Source organism: Pelophylax lessonae (genome assembly GCF_965119305.1).
Source record: "Pelophylax lessonae genome assembly, chromosome: 6".
In the NCBI taxonomy this organism is placed as follows: Eukaryota; Metazoa; Chordata; class Amphibia; order Anura; family Ranidae; genus Pelophylax; species Pelophylax lessonae.
Window position 1 is genome coordinate 297,737,268 of NC_138773.1, and position 20,572 is coordinate 297,757,839.

The 20,572-nt window shown below is 47.2% G+C and overlaps 1 protein-coding gene across 3 annotated transcripts in view; it reads left to right on the top strand.

Annotated features, from left to right (window-relative positions):
• Window positions 1-13,160: 13,160 nt before the first annotated feature.
• Window positions 13,161-20,572, top strand: part of CCNT2 (cyclin T2) — a 145,287-nt gene continuing 137,875 nt past the window's right edge. For all 3 annotated transcript variants that reach the window (XM_082260942.1, XM_082260940.1, XM_082260941.1), the window contains exon 1: window positions 13,161-13,410. In XM_082260942.1, the coding sequence (XP_082117068.1) occupies window positions 13,250-13,410 (161 nt within the window). In that variant the 5' untranslated portion in view covers window positions 13,161-13,249. The remainder of the gene's footprint in view (window positions 13,411-20,572) is intronic.

Below are 20,572 nucleotides of genomic sequence, written 5' to 3' on the forward strand. Positions count from 1 at the left end.
CCGGCGGCGCGCTCCCGCTCCCGCGCGGTCACGTACCCCCCCGCGCATGTGACCGGCGGACCCGATGTCCGCCGCTCACTCTGCGATCGTCGGGGGAGAGGGAGAAAGTCAGGCAGCTTGTGTAAACAAGCCGCCTGTCATTCTCCCCTGTGTAGAAACACTGATCATACGGTTCTACTATGTAGGACCGTTGATCAGTGTAACTACAGCTCAAGCCACAGCCAATCACAGTTAGAACCACGCCCCTAGGGACACACACAGCCCCTCCCTCTCAAATAAAGTTAACCCCTTCACTGCCAGTGTATTTTTACAGTAACAGTGCATATATATATAGCACTGATTACTGTAGAAATGTCACTGGTAACCCCAAAAGTGTCAAAAATGTCAGTCAGGGGTCCGATCTGTCCGCCCCAATGTCGCAGTACCGCAAAAAAATCGCAGTTTGCCGCCATTACGCGTTAAAAAACAACAACAAAAATGACAGAAATCTTTCCCTTTGTTAGTAAACGCAATAACTTTTGCGCAAACCAATCAAAATACGCTTTTTGCGATTTTTTTTTACCAAACATATGTAGCAGAAAACAAATTGGCCGAAAATGTTAAAAAATTTTGATTTTTACTTTTTTTTTTTTGGGGGAATTTCATATAAAAAAATGTGAAAAATATTGTTATTCTTGCAAAATTGACGCTCTTTTTTTGTTTATAGCGCGTGATCAAAAAATCGCACAGGTGATCAAATACCACCAAAAGAAATCTCTGTTTGTGGGAAAAAAAGGACGTCAAATTCGTTTAGGTACAGCATCGCACGACCGCGCAATTGTCCGTTAAAGTCACGCAGTGCCGAATCGCAAAATACCCACTGGTCTTTTAGCAGCCAAATCTTCTGGGGCTTAAGTGGTGTACCTAAGCAGTGCCCTGAAAAATTTACCCTTTGCCTGGAATTCCTCTAAAAATTGCTTCTCCTAGTATGTGAGTGTGCCTAAGCACTCCTGTCTACAGCCCCATAGCTGAATTTCTGTAGTGTGTGTGACTGTTAGATCTCATACATACTGGGCATCACAAACACCTCTTCTGAGGGCGCTTGGCGTTTCTTTTTTGTTTTTTTCCCCCTGCCTTTAAACACCCCTCAGTGTTAGCCTATGACAGTATTGGCAAACCTTGGCACCCCAGATGTTTTGGAACGATGTTTCCCATGATGCTAATGCACTCTGCATTAGGGATCGACCAATTATCGACAAAGCGAATATATCGGGGGCCGATATGCACTTTTCCCGAAATATCGGAATCGGCCCCGATAATGCCGATATTTCGGGAAAGTGCATGTACCGGAGTGATGCCTGCAGCTAGAGGCATCACCCCGGCACCGGCGTCCATAGCCGACGGTCAGTTTCTTGTAATGACAACCGATGCGGCTGAGAAGCCGCTCGGCTGTCATTATAAGGAGCGGGAGGGGACATCCCACCTCCCGCCGCCTTCTACGGGTCGCCCGGGTCTCCCGACCCACCGGGAGACCCGGGCATCCTGCCTGCACGGCCGCCGAAGAGAAGACCCGATCAAAGCCGCAATTCGGCTCTGATCGGGTCGCCATGTAAAAACCCGGAAGTGATGTCATGACGTCACTTCCGGGTACTCGGCGCCAGATTTAAAAAAATGAAAGCATTCAAAACACCCAAACTTGGCTGTTTTGAATGCTTTAAAGTGCAGAGGAGGGGTTTGGAGCTTTTAAGACCCCCAGATCCCTCCACAACAGTACCTGTGACAAATAAAATATAAAAAAAAAACATTTTTTTTTTTTAAATGTCTGAAAATATCAGCCAATATCGGCCGATACTGATATCCGATGACCAAAATATTGGTATCGGCACTAAAAAAACTATATTGGTCGATAACTACTCTGCAGCGTAGTTGAGCATTATGGGGAATGTAGTTCCAAAACATCTGGGGTGCCAAGGTTCGCCATCACTGGCCTATGGGGTTGATTTACTAAATGCAAATAGACTGCGCACTTTGCAAGTGCAGTTGCTCCAGAGCTTAGTAAATGAAGTAAAAGCTTCACTTTACAAAGAATACCCAATCACATGCAAGGTGTATTACAAAAAAAATACATTTTTGGTAGCACATGTTTGAATAATGGAAGTCAGCAGAGCACCCCTCATTTACTAACCTCTGGAGCAACTGCACTTCTAAAGTGCTCAGTCTATTTGCCTTTAGTAAATCAACCAGTCATACCTCCCAACTTTTTGAAATGGAAATGAGGGACATCTATTAGCAAAAGTATGTAGGCATAGGACACCCGCCCTGCCACGCCCCCTTAAAGAAGAAATATACAAAAAAAAGATTTATTAAACCCACAATTACTTTTTTTTTTTATACCAGGTATAGGCAACCTGTGGCCCTTCAGCTGCTGCAAAACTACAAGTCCCATCATACCTATGCTTCTGGGTGTCATGCTTGTGGCTGTCAGAGTCTTATGCCTCGTACACACATACCGATCGTCGGCCGAACGATCGGCCGTCTTTTGTCTAGGGCTGTCCTGTCGGTTGAAAACTGCAAAAGACTGCACACGAATTTTGTTGGCCAACAACAGCCGACTGCAGAAGTGATGTCATGTGATGGTTAACTTTCCGTGTGTTTTTTTCTTTTCTGAGCATGCCCAGTCTTGCAAATCTGCTGATTGTCGGCCGAATTCTGTACTGACTGGCGAACAATGGGCCGTTCTGGTGTTGGCCAACAAAAATTTTAATGCCTACACGACAGATTCTTTTCGGCCGAAAGTGCGCTGTCGGCTGTCGGAAGCATCATACTAACAAGCCTACAATCGGCCGATCGGTCGTCGGCCGAATATTTACGGCCGACAATCGGTACGTGTGTACGGGCCTTTACTCTGTCTCATGGGACTTGTAGTTCTGCAACAGCTGGAGGGCCACAGTTCGCATGTCCCTACTTTATACTATATTGGCTTTTGACATTTACAAATGCAACATTCTAGGAAATGGATGAAAGGTTTAGCACTGGGAAACACTATAGTGCATTTATATACAACTATATAGATCAGACCAAAATGAGGAACAAATGAGGAGGAAAGAGGGACAGAGGGACTTTGTTTCAAATCAAGTGAAGAACCAAGATGTTGGTTGCCACCGTCCCAATTAGTACATGTACAGAACAACAACCCCCATTGGTAAATGGGACTTTGAAGGCAGCACTTACAATCCCCCTGCCTAATTGAAGGTAAGCCCGGGAAATCTCTATATACTGTCGCTGTCCACTTGGAAAAGCATTTTTTCCCCCCTGGACATACACCTCTCTAATTTAGATTGCAGATACTGATCCCCACCCCTGTGTACTTGTTACAGGGATAGGACTGGGTGAGGGGCGCTCTGAACATTGGGAACTGCATTACCCATCCTGAATGATAAACGCTTTGTGGATTTAAAGATTAGACCACGCAGATATTTAACACTTTCATCTTGCTTTTTTTTAAACTTTCAACCCAATCCTAATTAATATAAGGACCAGGTGGTCCTTTTATAGATAACTATTCTCAGATAATAAAACTTTAAATGCACACTCCACTCCAGTATTGGGCTATAATATACGATTGGTGGTATCTGATGTCTTATAGAGGGACTCTTTTCTTGGAATGTCTGGACATCAACTGCCCCATTTTGTGGGGACCTCCTTGGGATGTTGACTAGAGCCGGTTTAATATTAATGCCCCCCCTCGATACTCCCAGCATGGCAGAGACAACCCCTTTGTTATAGTTGGCACGTCCTTTCATTATTGTGATCATCTTTGATGGTAGGCAGGTAACTATTTTGTAGTCAAGGTCTCATATGTAACACACATGTACTATCATCACAATGTTATGTTTTTCCAATAATAGAATGTTTGAACACTGTAATACCCCTGAAGAAAGGTTTCACCTGAAACGCGTTGGGTAGCTCTGAGAAACTGAAATGTACAGACGCTCGTTTCATCCAGATGATTATTCAGACTGAGCCATGACTTTTTGTTTCTCATTGGGTTGTATATGTGTTTTTTTTCACCTTTTGTAAATATTTTACTTAATGGATTTTAATATGTATCAACAAATATACGTTTTTATTGAAATTGATGTTTGGTTGCCTTCAAAGTCCAATGGGGGTTGTTGTTCTTTATTTGTTTAAAATCAGGGACAGTTATGCAACCCCTATCTGTCTATGCACACATGCAGTAGGCGTTTAGAGGCAGGAGCATTAAAGGCAGACACAAAAATAAATAAATAAATAATTACATCCATTCCCGGTTTACACTGGCGGGATCCGAGAAACCCTGCGATTCAGTGCAGATTCCCTCATCGCACCTGAATCACACACTGGTTCACACTGACATCTGAAAACCACTGGGGATGTCAATGTAAAGTTAACCACTTAAAGAGGAAGTAAACCCGTTTAAAAAATGTGAAAAAAAAACCTGTAAAGACAAAGGCATAATGAGCTAGTATGCATCGCATACTAGCTCATTATGAAGTACTTACCTAAAAACGAAGCCCCCGCAGTGCTGACAGGACGGCCGACATGTCCAGCCGTTCTGCTTCCTGGGTTTCGTCCTCCGGCCATCTGATTGGCCGGGGGCGCGATTACATCACTCCCGCGCATGCGCGTGGGAGCGGCCATTCACGGCACTGGGATCTGAAAGAACGGCACGGGTGGCCGTTCCTTCAGAGCGCATGCGCCAATAATGTCATCGGCTGCATGCATTGTAAATATCTCCTAAACGGTGCATGTTTTGAAGATATTTATAGCACCTTTAGGTAAGCCTTAAAGTGGAGTTCCGGGCACAAAAACATTTTTTCAATGAAAATACCCAAGGGACAGTCAGGGCTAGTACATTCCACAATGGCTAGCCTCTGATCTGTCCCGGTTCACACTTACCTGTAAGATGAAATACTCACTTTTAAAATTTCTTCTCCAGCGTTGCCATCTCTGATGTGGGCAGCTGAAGCCAGCGCGATCCTCTTCTGCGTCCTCTTCCGTGTCTTCTTCTCCCAGAATGCGCCTGCCTAGAAGCTGTTTAGCGGGGAATCCGGCGTCACACCAGAAGTGACGAGCGGGCCCGGTGCCGTCGCATTGATTCCTGGGAGCGATGACGTTCAGCTCCCAGGAATCATTGCAAACCGGAAGTGATGGCGCGGGCTGCGGCTGTCAAGGGAGGAAGTGGAAGAAAAGTGAGTATTTCTTTCTACAATAACAAGGTAAGTAAAAAAAAAAAAAAAAAAATCCTAACTATCCATTTCTGTTTCAGGTGAGGAAAAGCAAGCGGATGGCCACAAAATCGATCATGTCAATTTTGTGGCCGGAACTCCGCTTTAATGTAGGCTTACCTATAGGTAAATGTAAACAAAAGGGGTTTACAACCTCTTTAAGGACCGAACCCATTTTTGACACATTTTGTTCACAAGTTAAAACCAGTATTTTTTGCTAGAAAACTACTTTGAACCCCCAAACCTTATATATATTTTATTAGCAAAGACGCAGCGGTCTTTCAAACGCCATACTTTTTTGAAACATTACATTTCACTTCATTTAAAAAAAACTAAACAGTAAAGTTAGCCCATTTTTTTTTGTATATTGCGAAAGATGATGTCACATCGAGTAAATAGATACCTAACATGTTACGGTTTAAAATCATGCACACCCGCGGAATGGCGACAAACTACGGTCAATAAAAATCTCCATAGGCGACGTTTTAAAAAATTTTAACGGTTACCAGTTTAGAGTAAGAGAGTAGCTCTTTTTTTTTTTATTATTATTTCTCTCGCTCTCGCAATCAAGGCAATACCTCACATGTGTGGTTTGAAGAGCGATTTCATTTGCGGGCACAACTTCCATATTTGTTTTCTTTAGTGCACGAGCTCATGGCGACGCGGGCGGCTAAAAAAAATTTTTTTCCTATTTATTTTTTTAATCTTAGCACAGGTTTAAAAAAAAAAAAAAAAAATCTGATCACTTTTATTGCTGTCACAAGCAATGTAAATATCCCTTGTGACAGCAATAGGCAGTGGCAGGTACTCTTTATGGGGGGGATCGGGGGTCTAAAAGACCCCTCCACTACACCTCCATGTATTCAAAATGCCGAAAACGGCATTTTTATATACTCACTTTTTAAATTTGGCACCTTTAGCAGCCGAGTAACCCGGACGTGACGTCATGGACGCTGCCTCCGGGTTGCGTCATCAGAGACCCGATCGAAGCCGCATCCGGTTTGATCGGGACTCCATCCAGCCGGCGGACGTGCTTGGGTCTCCCGGTGGGTAGTGTCCCTTCATTGGTATCATAGGGAGGAATAGTACCCTAATGTTGGTGTCAGTGGAAGGCATGATGCCGCATCATTGGTGTCAGTGGGAGGAATAGTACCCATTGTTGGTGCCAGTGAAAGGAATACTGCCCCAGCATGGGTATCAGTGTGAGGAATAGTGCCCCAGCATTGGTATCGGTGGGAGGAATAGTGCCCCTCCATTGGTATCCGTGGGAGGAAGAGTGCCCCTTAATTGGTATCAGTGGGAGGAAGAGTGCCCCAGCATTGGTATCAGTGAGAGGAATAGTGCCCCTTCATTGGTATCAGTGGGAGGAATAGTGCCCCATCATTGGTATCAGTGAGAGGAATAGTGCCCCATCATTGGTATCAGTGAGAGGAATAGTGCCCCTTCATTGGTATCAGTGGGAGGAATAGTGCCCCTTCATTGGTATCAGTGGGAGGAATAGTGCCCCTTCATTGGTATCAGTGAGAGGAATAGTGCCTCCTCATTGGTATCAGTGGGAGGAATAGTGCCTCCTCATTGGTATCAGTGAGAGGAATAGTGCCCCTTCATTGGTATCAGTGGGAAGAATAGTGCCCCTTCATTGGTATCAGTGAGAGGAATAGTGCCCCTTTATTGGTATCAGTGGGAGGAATAGTGCCCCTTCATTGGTATCAGTGGGAGGAATAGTGCCCCTTCATTGGTATCAGTGAGAGGAATAGTGCCCCTTCATTGGTATCAGTGAGAGGAATAGTGCCCCATCATTGGTATCAGTGAGAGGAATAGTGCCCCATCATTGGTATCAGTGAGAGGAATAGTGCCTCCTCATTGGTATCAGTGAGAGGAATAGTGTCCCTTCATTGGTATCAGTGGGAAGAATAGTGCCCCTTCATTGGTATCAGTGAGAGGAATAGTGCCCCTTCATTGGTATCAGTGGGAGGAATAGTGCCCCTTCATTGGTATCAGTGGGAGGAATAGTGCCTCCTCATTGGTATCAGTGGGAGGAAGAGTGCCCCAGCATTGGTATCAGTGAGAGGAATAGTGCCCCTTCATTGGTATCAGTGAGAGGAATAGTGCCCCTTCATTGGTATCAGTGGGAGGAATAGTGCCTCCTCATTGGTATCAGTGAGAGGAATAGTGCCCCTTCATTGGTATCAGTGGGAAGAATAGTGCCCCTTCATTGGTATCAGTGAGAGGAATAGTGCCCCTTCATTGGTATCAGTGGGAGGAATAGTGCCCCTTCATTGGTATCAGTGGGAGGAATAGGCCCCCACTAATGGTGTCAGTAAAAGCAATGGTGCCTCATCATTGGTGTCAGTGGAAGGAATTGAGCCTTGTATCATTAAGAGTATCAGTACCCCAAGGGCCAGGTAAAGGTAAGCAAAGTGCCTCATCTGGCCAGCAGGTTGCAGTTTGGAGGCCACTGGGCTTTAGTGAACCTACCCTGATTGAGGTCTTGAATAGTAGAATGTCTCCATCCAGGACCACCAGTTCAACAAACCAGATAAGTATTGGCACAGGGGGAAAATGCTCCCCCTAAATTGTTAGTTCTCCTTTTCAGAAAAAAAATGAAAAGGTGAACTAACACCTGCCCACTCCCCCTCAGTGTCCATGCAATCAGGGCAGCGGTCCAGGGTTTTGAAATCCTTGCTCTTCCCCCTCTTTTGTCTGCAGCACTTCTCGGATGGATCAGAGCAATGCTCTGTGCTGGTGCTGACCAATCAGAATCATTCCGATCTATCTCAGAAGTGCAACACACTAAAGGGAGAAATACCCAGACCACTGCACTGGTTGCATGGGCATTGTCAGCTCAGCATCCCAGGAGGTAAGTACGGCAGGGATCGGGGGTAGGGTGGGGAAGGGTCTTTGGTGTTCATGTTTTTTTTTTTTTCTGAAATGGTGAACTAACACTTAGCCACCTGCCCAGTAATTCCCTTGGCCATCACATTATTCGGTCAATGTGGAATCTGAATGGGACCTTTTCATGTCACTGGCTGTGCAGACATCACACCCTTGGCTCCTGCATTGTGATGGACACTTGCATATGAAAGAAAGCCTCAGCTCCATCTGCTACAAGAACTTTCCACTATGTATTGTTATGCTCACCTGCATCTATCTCCTCTGATAGTCACACTAAACCCACAACAAAAGAACACCTTCTAAGGCAGGCCATACAAGAGCAGAATTTTCTAAAAGGATTTTCATTTTTGGAAAGTTTGTTCGATTTTCCAAGGCTACGTTTAGACTTGTGTCTAAACCTCCCCGCCTCGGAAAAGTGATCTGCGTACGGAATGCTTTTCAGAGCCCTTTTGTCAGCCAATAAGGAGGCAGTGTGGTGCCTCGGTGAAAGCCTGTTTTAACCACTTAAGCCCCGGAAGATTTTACCCCCTTCCTGACCAGGGTTTTCTTTGTGATTTTTTACTGCGTGACTTTAACGGACAATTGCGCGGTCATGCGACGCTGTACCTAAACTAATTTGACGTCCTTTTTTTCCCACAAACAGAGCTTTCTTTTGGTGGTATTTGATCACCTGTGCGATTTTTTGATCATGCGCTATAAACAAAAAAAGAGCGTAAATTTTGCAAAAATAACAATATTTTTCACATTTTTTTATATGAAATTCCCCCCAAAAAATGTAAAAATCAAAAATTTTTTAACATTTTCGGGCAATTTTTTTTATGCTACATATGTTTGGTAAAAAAAATCACAAAAAGCGTATTTTGATTGGTTTGCGCAAAAGTTATCACGTTTACTAACAAAGGGAAAGATTTTTGTCATTTTTGGTGTTTTTTTTTTTTTTAACGAGTAATGGCGGCGATCTGCGATTTTTTTTTTGCGGGACTGCGACATTGTGGCAGACAGATCGGACCCTTGACTGACATTTTTGACACTTTTGGGGGTACCAGTGACATTACTGCAGTAATCAGTGCTATACATATGCACTGTTACTGTAAAAATGACACTGGCAGGGAAGGGGTTAACTGTATTGGAGAGGGAGGGGTTAAGTGTGTCCTAGGGGCGTTTCTAACTGTGATAGGACATGGCTACTAGTGTAAAAACAGAGATCAACGGTCCTACATAGTAGAACCGTCTGATCTCCATTTTTACACAGGGGAGAATGACAGGCGGCTTTGTTTACATTAGCCGCCTGCCTTTCTCCCTTCCCGGCGAACTATCGCGAGTGACCGGCAGACATGGGGTCTGCCAGTCACATGCACTGACTTCTTAGGCTCGGTTCACACTAGGGCGACCTGTGAGGCGACCTGGTCGCCTCACAGGTCGCCGCAGGTCGCCTCCCATAGGGAAGCTGCGGACCCGTTCTAATAGGAGCGACACAAGTCGCTCCGACCTAGAAAAAGGGTCCGGAGCTTCTTTGGGGCGACCAGGAGGCGACCGCCATAGACTTCAATGTTATGAAGTCCGTGGCGGCCGCTCCAAGGTCGCGGCGCGCTGCTCGCACCGCGATCTCGGAGGTCGTCCCGGGAAGTAGCGTCGCGGTAATGTGAACCGGCGCTCAGGGAACGAGCCGGGGCGGGCATTTTTAAGTGGGGTCAAATCATTGCTTATTTTTTACCAATTCAAAATTCCAAAGGGGCAAGACGGAAATGTTTTACTGAACGAGCAAAATTAAAAATTCCCTTTATAAACTTTATAAAATTCTAAATTTTATTTAAAAATTTGCTTTTTGCCCCCCTCCCCCCCAGCTCTATCCTCCGGGGAAGCAACAAATGATGCGGCCTTGTCCATGAATAAGATTACTTATAGGGTGTGCATGAGAATATGACAAGGTTTGATCCCCATGGACTTCCACCTGAAGCTAATTGTTGGATCTGTATAATACTGTAGCGGGCATATTGACGAGGGTATCGGCAGAGCCGGTGCAAGGATTTTTGCCACCCTAGGCAAAATAAAAATTGCCGCCCCCCCCCCCCCCCCCCATATGCTCGGCCCACGACTGCAGGACCCTGTAGTGCCCCTCTCCCTCCCACCCCCCATCCCAAGTTTCTGAAGGGGTTAAAACCCCCTCAGTGACTTACCTCGCGCTGGGCCAGGCTCTGCCTACTCTCCTCTACATCAGCGGGCAAGGGGAGACCTAATGCACATGGGCGGCAATGGCCGTGCATGTGCATTAGACCTCCCCATTGGAAAGCATTATTCAGTGCTTTCCTATTGGGATTTCAGCGACGCTGGAGGTCCTCACATAGCGTGGCTTGCTGTAGCGCTTAGGCAGAGACTGCAGAGATGATATAGGAGATGGTGACAGACTACAGACATGATACAAGAGATGGTCAGAGACTGCAGAGATGATATTGGAGATGGTATAGGAGATGGTCACAGACTACAAACATGATACAGGAGATTGTCAGAGACTGCAGACATATTACAGGAGATGGTCAGAGACTGCAGACATGATACAGGAGATGGTCACAGACTACAGACATGATACAGGAGATGGTCAGAGACTGCAGACATGATACAGGAGATGGTCAGAGACTGCAGACATGATACAGGAGATGGTCAGAGACTGCAGACATGATACAGGAGATGGTGACAGACTACAGACATGATACAGGAGATGGTCAGAGACTGCAGACATGATACAGGAGATGGTCAGAGACTACAGACATTATACAAGAGATGGTCAGAGACTACAGACATGATACAGGAGATGGTCAGAGACTGCAGACATGATACAGGAGATGGTCAGAGACTGCAGACATGATACAGGAGATGGTCAGAGACTATAGACATGATACAAGAGATGGTCAGAGACTGCAGACATGATACAGGAGATGGTCAGAGACTGCAGACATGATACAGGAGATGGTCAGAGACTGCAGACATGATACAGGAGATGATCAGAGACTATAGACATGATACAAGAGATGGTCAGAGACTGCAGACATGATACAGGAGATGGTCAGAGACTGCAGACATGATACAAGAGATGGTCAGAGACTGCAGACATGATACAGGAGATGGTCAGAGACTGCAGACATGATACAGGAGATGGTCAGAGACTATAGACATGATACAAGAGATGGTCAGAGACTGCAGACATGATACAGGAGATGGTCAGAGACTGCAGACATGATACAGGAGATGGTCAGAGACTGCAGACATGATACAGGAGATGATCAGAGACTATAGACATGATACAAGAGATGGTCAGAGACTGCAGAGATGATATTGGAGATGGTATAGGAGATGGTCACAGACTACAAACATGATACAGGAGATTGTCAGAGACTGCAGACATATTACAGGAGATGGTCAGAGACTGCAGACATGATACAGGAGATGGTCACAGACTACAGACATGATACAGGAGATGGTCAGAGACTGCAGACATGATACAGGAGATGGTGACAGACTACAGACATGATACAGGAGATGGTCAGAGACTGCAGACATGATACAGGAGATGGTCAGAGACTACAGACATTATACAAGAGATGGTCAGAGACTACAGACATGATACAGGAGATGGTCAGAGACTGCAGACATGATACAGGAGATGGTCAGAGACTATAGACATGATACAAGAGATGGTCAGAGACTGCAGACAGGATACAGGAGATGGTCAGAGACTGCAGACATGATACAGGAGATGGTCAGAGACTGCAGACATGATACAGGAGATGGTCAGAGACTGCAGACATGATACAGGAGATGGTCAGAGACTGCAGACATGATACAGGAGATGGTCAGAGAATGCAGACATGATACAGGAGATGGTCAGAGACTGCGGACATGATACAAGAGATGGTCACAGACTGCAGACATGATACAGGAGATGGTCAGAGACTGCAGACATGATACAGGAGATGGTCAGAGACTGCTATACAAAAGGCAAGATTTGACTACCGCAGCTAAACGCTGCCGCATGTAAACACAAGTAATCGCACATGATCGCAATGTATAAATGTGAATAATATTTGTGCACGGAGTGTTGGAATTTCTCAATAACAAAACATGCTTTTACCAGTGGCACAGATGTTCGCATCTGATCGTTTTCGTCGCTTGAAGCTCCAAAAAGTACATGAGCTTCTTCTTTTTTTTTGGCAGATTACCAGCGTTTTTGTTAGATGTCAATGCTTGTCTCCAAACACCTGCAAAAAACGCAAGAAAAAAGCCAGAAAAAAACGCCTGAAGACGATTTCTATTCACACCTGAGCATTTTGTTTTCAGTCGGGTTTTTGGGGCTTTTTCAGGTGTTTTTTGCAGGTGTTTGGAGGCAGGCATTGACAGCTAACAAAAAACGCTTCTAGTCTGCCAAAAAAAAGAAGCTTGTGTACTTTTTTGAGCCTCAGGCGTTTTACTATAGGTGACAAAACGCTCAGATGTGGACAGGGGCCAATGAAATTAATGAGATTTTGCTTGTTGGGCGTTTTTGGACTTCAGAGACGAGCGTTTTACGAGCTGAAATACGCTCAGGTGTGAAAGGAGCCTCATTAACCAATCGCCTCTTTTCGCTGGCAGACAGGCTGAGCCATGCACACTCTGGCACACATTCCAGCTCCGCCCACTCATGTAAACTAGGCGAGTGAGCTTTGTCCAATCACGCAAGATTGTCGCGCCAGCTCCGCCCGCTTATAAAAAGTCATCTCCTACTGGGCGTGTCCTCCTCGCTCGCTCTATATTATCCAGCCTCTCCGACAGCGCCGCGAAAGGCAGAAAAAAAGGGGCGTGTTCGACAGCCAGGAGTAGGCGTGGAAGCCAGCGATTCCCACAAAAGGCAGTGAAAAGGGGGCGTGTCTGTAGCACCGCCCAGCAGGCGTGGCGACCCCGCGTGGGCCTCCAGAGAGTTCTATGTATCCGGCTGGCACACGCGCACTCCCAGACGAGAGACAGGGGGGGTCACGTGAGCCAGCGCACTTCCGGCTCAGGCTTCCTACGCCACTTCCGGTGATTGTGACGCACTGGGGTCTCGGCGGCCGTGACGCTCGGCTCTGTGGGCTGGTGCCATGGCGGACTGCCGAGCGCCGAACGCTCCTCGCTGGTTCTTCACCCGGGAGCAGCTGGAGAACAGCCCGTCCAGGCGCTGCGGGATGGAGGCGGACAAGGAGCTCTCTTACCGGCAACAGGCGGCCAACCTCATCCAGGACATGGGCCAGCGCCTCAACGTGTATCCTTTTCTGTGTTGCCTCACAAGTGCGGCCTAGTGCCGGCCGGGAAGCCTGCGGCCTGCCTTCCTTTCCTCTGAGGGGCGGCGGCGGCCTGGCTGGTGATCGGAGTGGACGTGCGGTATGTGCGGGGGCCGGTTCCTGGTAAAGGCCGGCCTGGCGGAGGGGTGAGGCCGGTATACCGGCACCGGAGGATTATATTACAGGGGAGCTTTGTATTCCATTGAGGCCGTGTGTGTGTGCTAGGGGGGCCCCTCTGATACCCCACAGGGGCCCCTTCCTCCCATGGGACCCCACTATGACATTCTACACAACCTCTGTTCTCATATATATCCTATACAGTAGTGGCAACCCCTCTGAAGAGTGATCTGCAATGGAACGCTTTTCAGAGGGCAAGCGAGTGGTGAAACCTCATTGTCTTATCTTTTTTTTTTTTTTTGTAATGAGAAAAGCACAGCAGCATTCGTTTTACGGTTTTTGTGGTTCAGTCCTATTCACTTGAATGGGTCGCCTTTGATACCAATGAAAGTAACCCTTTCAGTGACATAAGGACGCACCAATAGGGGGCATCGTTTTTGCTGCAACGCGTTTCCAGCTCTGTGTGTCAGTATTAAGCCTAAAAGTAAAACTTTATTATATTGCAGCTTATCAATTATTAGATGTCATGTCTGCATTTGTGGGTTTTTTTATACCCTTACCAATATATAATTATACCAATAGCTGTACAAGTTTTGCAGCATTCTTTTTTATACGCTTCATTCACACCGGACCCTTGAAAGGGCCGCCGGCGTTAGCTGTACAAGGAGTTTTGCAACATTTTATATACCTCATACACACTGGACCCTAGAAAAGGGCCGCCGGCATTGGCTGTACAAGGAGTTTTGCAGCGTTTTTGCTGTCGTTTTTTTCTTGCCTCATTCACACCGGACCCTAGAAAGGACTGCCAACGTTGGCTGTACAAGGAATTTTGCAGCGTTTTTTCTTTTTTGTATATACTCCTCATGCACACCGGACCTTAGAAAGGGCCGCCAGCATTAGCTGTGTTTTTTTTCCTCATTCGCACCGGACCCTAGAAAGGGCAATCAGTGTTAGCTGTTCAAGTTTTGCAGTGTTATTTTTTTTTTTTTTAATACGCCTCATGAACACTGGACCTTAGAAAGGGCTGCCGGTGTTGGCTGCACAAGTAGTTTTGCAGAGTTTGTTTTTATACGCCTCATGCACACCGGACCTTAGAAAGAGCTGCCGGTGTTCCGTGAGAATTACCTACCCGTGAGAAAAACCTACCCCTCGTCACTTCCGGGGCACGGCAGTGTATGTAATGCAGCGGTTACATTAAAACAACTTTGCAATACGACTCATCTCCGCTCCTGTCCCTGTCACTTCCCTGCTCTCGGCAAGTAAATATTAAAGCGGCGGCGGGTGTATGAAAACATAAATCACGGAGCCGAGAGCCGCTTTTATATTTACTAGCCCAGATCAGGGAAGTGACCGGGACAGGAGCGGAGATGGCTCGTATTGCCGCACAGCTGTTTTATGTAACCGCCGCGTGGGTAGGTTTTTTTCACGGTACACCGTGATATTTTCATACTAGTGCGCATGCGCACTAGTCCACTCAGTTGTTCCATTAGGTATCCGGGGCTGTGAGCATGCGCACTGCCGTGCTGCTCATCTGTTCCTGTGACGAGGGTAGGTTTTTCTCACGGGGTAGGTAATTCTCACGTTGCATTGGCTGTACAAGGAGCTTTGCAGCATTTTTCTGTAGTTGTTTTTTTTTTTTTTTTATATATACACCATTCACACCGGACCTTAAAAAGGGCTGCCGGCGTTGGCTGTACAAGGAGTTTTGCAGCCTTTTTTGTTTTTATACGCTTCATTCACACCGGACTCTAGAAAGGGCCGTCGGCGTTAGCTGTACAAGGAGTTTTGCAGCGTTTTTTTTTTTATACGCCTCATGCACACCGGACCTTAGAAAGGGCCACCAGCAATAGCTCTACAAGGAGTTTTGCAGTGTTTTTTTTTTTTTTATATGCCCTTATTCACACTGGACCCCAGAAAGGGCCGTCAGCGTTGGATGTACAAGGATTTTTCCCTTTTTATTTTTTATACGCCTCATTCACACCAGACCTTAGGGCCTATGGCGTTCACTGTACAAGGAGTTTTGCTGTGGTTTTTCTTTTATACGCCTCATGCACACTGAACCTTAGAAAGGGCCGCGGACGTTAGCTGTACAAGGAGTTTTGCAGCGTTTTTCTGTAGCAGGTTTTTTTTAATTAGCAAAACTATCCCCCCTTCCCAATAAAAGCGCATGGCTCAAAATATGCTGATAAACGCCAAATAGCTGCATTTTTTAACTTTTATCATAGAGCGTTTTTACAACTCAAGAACTCCTCTTATGGTGGCCATACACTATACCAGGGATTCCCAAACTATGGCCCTCCAGTTGTTCAGGGACTACAATTCCCATCATGCCTAGTCATGTCTGTGAATGTCAGTTTTACAAAGCCTCATGGGATGTGTAGTTCTGCAACAGTTGCAGGGCCGTAGTTTGGGAATCCCTGCACTAGACCAAAAATCAGCTGATAGTCATTTGGACAGTTTTGTTTTTCGGCCAGTTAAGGAGCATAAATCATTAATTTGTTGACAATTTTTTGAGCCCAAAAAAACGGACAAGTTTGGAAATTTTCAGACGAATGAACGATAAATTGAAAGGTTAATGTGTTTCTCAGTCAAACTATTTGCACTAAGTATATGTGACAAAACGAACAAAAAGGTATTCATTTATGTCCATTTATTGGTCATTACATGATGGCACGATCGTCTTCTCTCACGGCCGAGTGTTCGTTTTCAGAAATTAGTTTGAATGTTTTTTCTCAGTGTATGGCCAGCATTAAGCCTCATGCACTCTGCTTCTCAACACATTTTTTTTTTTTAAAGCGGAAGTATTGTCGCCTTTTGCCAACAGGTAACCCTATAAGGCCTACCTGTAGGTACAATAATATCTCCTAAACCTGCACAGTTTGAGATATTAGCCCTGCATGCAGCCGCTGAAACCAGCGGAGCATGCCCTCTGAGGGTCTGGCAGACCTTCAGAGCTCATTGCCGGCTCCTTGAGAACTCCTGGGCGCATGCGCAGGAGTGACGTCATCGCGGCTCTGGTCACTCACAGCGCCGGAGCAACCGAACCCGGAAGAGATGCCAAGGGAACATGACAGCTCCTTTAGCGGTGTCCTGGCGACTGGCAGGGCTTTGTTTTAAGGTATTTGATAATTTGATAAAGCTCATTATGCCTTTGTCCTGCAGAGGATTTTTTTCGGCGAGGATACAACCGCTTTAAGGCCCCTTTCACACATATGGGCAGTTTGTCAGTTTTTCATCCATCCCTTGACGCATGAAAAACAGACATCAATGTATTCCCATTGAAAAAACGGATAATCATCCGCTTCCATCAATATCCGTTTTTTGCATGAAACAGATGAAAGCCCTATTCTTCCGTTAAAGGATTTGGATGAAAAACATATGTAAATGAGTAAACGGTCCGTTTTTCATCCGTTTTTGCATTGGTTGTGGACGGACCATTTGTCAGTGTACATCCATTTTTCGTCCTATCTGTTTTTTTAACGAAAGAAAAATAGGGCTTCCATCCATTCAAAAAAAAAAAACTGATATTGTTAGCGGTTGAAAATGGATGTAAATGATCATTTGTTGTCATCCGTTTTTCCATATGAATGCACGGATGTCTGTTTTTCATCATCCGTTGAATGAAGGGGTCCTTATGTGTGAAAGGGGCCAAAAGTGTATTTTCCAAAAAATGTAGTTTAAAAGACCGCTGCGCAAATAGACATAAAATATTGCAATCATCGCCATTTTATTATCTAGGGTCTCTGCTAGTGTGTGTGTGTATGTGTGTGTGTGTGTGTGTATATATATATATATATATATATATATATATATATATATATATATATATAGTTTGGGGGTTCTACATACTTTTCTAGCAAAAATACTGATTTTACTTTGTAAGCACCGAGTGTCAGGCTTAGGCTACGTTCACATCTAGGTGTTGATATTTTTTCAGGCATTTTTAGGTTGAAAAGTGACCAACGCATAAAAAAGCCTGTAATCTGCCAAAAAAGCTCATGTACTTTTTTGAGCGACGGGTGTTTCGTTAAGGCGACAGAACACTCCGATGTGAACAGGGGTCATTGAAATGAATGGGATTTGTCTTGTTGGGCGTTTTTAGAGCAGAAAATTGCCAAAAACACCTAGATGTGAATGGAACCTTAGGCCCTGTTCACACCTCAGCGTTTTTCAGCTTGTAAAACGTTCATCTCTGTAAGTCTCAAAACACCCAACAAGCAAAATCCCATTCATTTCAATGGCCCCTGTTCACATCTGAGCGTTTTGTTGCCTGCAGCTCTAAGGCTCCATGTACACGGGACGTTAGAAAAAACGTGCTTCAAAGCTAGTTCTGACGCCGAGAAAAAGCAGCTGTAAAACGTGCTTTCAGTAGCTTTTTCCATTTGCGTTATTGCACGTTTGGCCGCGTCTTCTAGCAGCGTTTTTTCTGCCTCCATTCAAAATCAATGGTTCCCTATGGGAGCCTATTGATTTGAATGGAAGTCGCACCGCAAGTCGCATCAGGATGGTGTGAGAATCTTGAGGAGGAACTCCACACCAAAATGGGGAAAAACGGCGTGGGGGTTCCCCCCCAGGTTCCAAACCAGGCCCTTCGGGTCTGGTATGGTATTTGAGGGTAGCCCCACGCCGAAAAACGGCGTGGGGTCCCCCCCGAAATCTATACCAGACCCTTATCCGAGCATGCAGGCCAGGAAAGGGGAGGGGACAAGCGAGCGGCCCCACCCCCTCTGGACCACACCAGGCCACATGCCCTCAACATGGGGGGGTGTTGGTGCTTTGGGGCAGGGGGGGTTCTGCACCCCCCACCCCAAAGCACCTTGTCCCCATGTTGATGAGGACAAGGGCCTCATCCCCACAACCCTGGCCGGTGGTTGTGGGGGTCTGCGGGCAGGGGGCTCATCGGAATCTGGAAGCCCCCTTTAACAAGGGGGGCCCCCCAGATCCCGGACCCCCTCCCTATGTGAATGGGTATGGGGTGCACTGTACCCCTACCCATTCACCCCATAAAAGGCGGTGTGTAAATAACGACAGGAGACGTTTTGGAAAGTTTATTAAAAATCTTCATCTGGTCTTCTCCGCTCTTATGCCCTCCGCTCTTCTGGTCTTCTCCCCGTCCTTTCTTCTGGTCTTCTGCTCTTTTGCCCTTGGCTCTTCTTCCTCTGGTCCTCCTCCGACGCTGTCCCCGGTGATTATGCCAGTCTCTGGTCTCTGCAGCTTGTTATATAGCCATTGTGGGCGTGGCCTCCCAATGGCGTCATCGGAGGCCCCGCCCCCTTATGTCACAGACGACGGTGTCTAACCCCCTCTCTCCCCTTCTACTTCCCCCCCCTCTCTCCCCTTCTACTTCCCCCCCCCCTCTCTCCCCTTCTACTTCCCCCCCTTCTACTTCCCCCCCTCCCTCTCTCCCCTTCTCCTCCCTCTCTCGCCTTCTCCTCCCTCTCTCCCCTTCTCCTCCCTCTCTCGCCTTCTCCTCCCTCTCTCGCCTTCTCCTCCCTCTCTCGCCTTCTCCTCCCTCTCTCGCCTTCTCCTCCCTCTCTCGCCTTCTCCTCCCTCTCTCGCCTTCTCCTCCCTCTCTCGCCTTCTCCTCCCTCTCTCGCCTTCTCCTCCCTCTCTCGCCTTCTCCTCCCTCTCTCCCCTTCTCCTCCCTCTCTCCCCTTCTCCTCCCTCTCTCCCCTTCTCCTCCCTCTCTCCCCTTCTCCTCCCTCTCTCCCCTTCTCCTCCCTCTCTCCCCTTCTCCTCCCTCTCTCCCCTTCTCCTCCCTCTCTCCCCTTCTCCTCCCTCTCTCCCCTTCTCCTCCCTCTCTCCCCTTCTCCTCCCTCTCTCCCCTTCTCCTCCCTCTCTCCCCTTCTCCTCCCTCTCTCCCCTTCTCCTCCCTCTCTCCCCTTCTCCTCCCTCTCTCCCCTTCTCCTCCCTCTCTCCCCTTCTCCTCCCTCTCTCCCCTTCTCCTCCCTCTCTCCCCTTCTCCTCCCTCTCTCCCCTTCTCCTCCCTCTCTCCCCTTCTCCTCCCTCTCTCCCCTTCTCCTCCCTCTCTCCCCTTCTCCTCCCTCTCTCCCCTTCTCCTCCCTCTCTCCCCTTCTCCTCCCTCTCTCCCCTTCTCCTCCCTCTCTCCCCTTCTCCTCCCTCTCTCCCCTTCTCCTCCCTCTCTCCCCTTCTCCTCCCTCTCTCCCCTTCTCCTCCCTCTCTCCCCTTCTCCTCCCTCTCTCCCCTTCTCCTCCCTCTCTCCCCTTCTCCTCCCTCTCTCCCCTTCTCCTCCCTCTCTCCCCTTCTCCTCCCTCTCTCCCCTTCTCCTCCCTCTCTCCCCTTCTCCTCCCTCTCTCCCCTTCTCCTCCCTCTCTCCCCTTCTCCTCCCTCTCTCCCCTTCTCCCCCCCCCTCCTACTTCCCTCTTCTATCCCCGCTCTCTCGCCCTCTACACTCCCCCTCTACCTCCCCTCTCCCCTCTCCCCTTCAACCCCCTGCCCTCTCCCCCTCAAACCCCCGGCCCACCCGCCCTCTTCCCCCATTTATCCCCCCTCTCCCCTTTTACCCTCATTTCTCTCTCTCTCCCGCTCTCCTTTTTACACCCCCATTTCTCTCTCTCTCCTTCTCCCCTTTTTACCCCTCCCTCCCCTTTTTACCCCCACCCTCTCTCCCTCCCCTTTTTACCCCCGCCCTCTCTCTCCTTTTTACCCCCCCTCTCTCTCCCTCCCCTTTTTACCCCCCCCCCCCCCAGGGTGCAAGTGTGAACAAGCCTAAAAGCCACCATTCAGACTATGTAGCACAGAATCAGGTGTTGTACAGATGCGTGGGGTTTTTCAGGAGTGGTCACCCATAAAGCAGTTTATTCATTTAAGTGAGCGGGCTTATATGGTGTGTTTTTGTGCACATTTGGTGTTTTTGTCTTAACAACTGTATAACATTTAGAAGAATATGCACATAAACACGTTGTTTTGGCTAGAAAATTTTGTTTTAGACATTGGAATTTACACACTGAAACACCAAACCTGGGTTTAGGGCATTTTTGTTCCACCCTGAATATGATTTTAAGT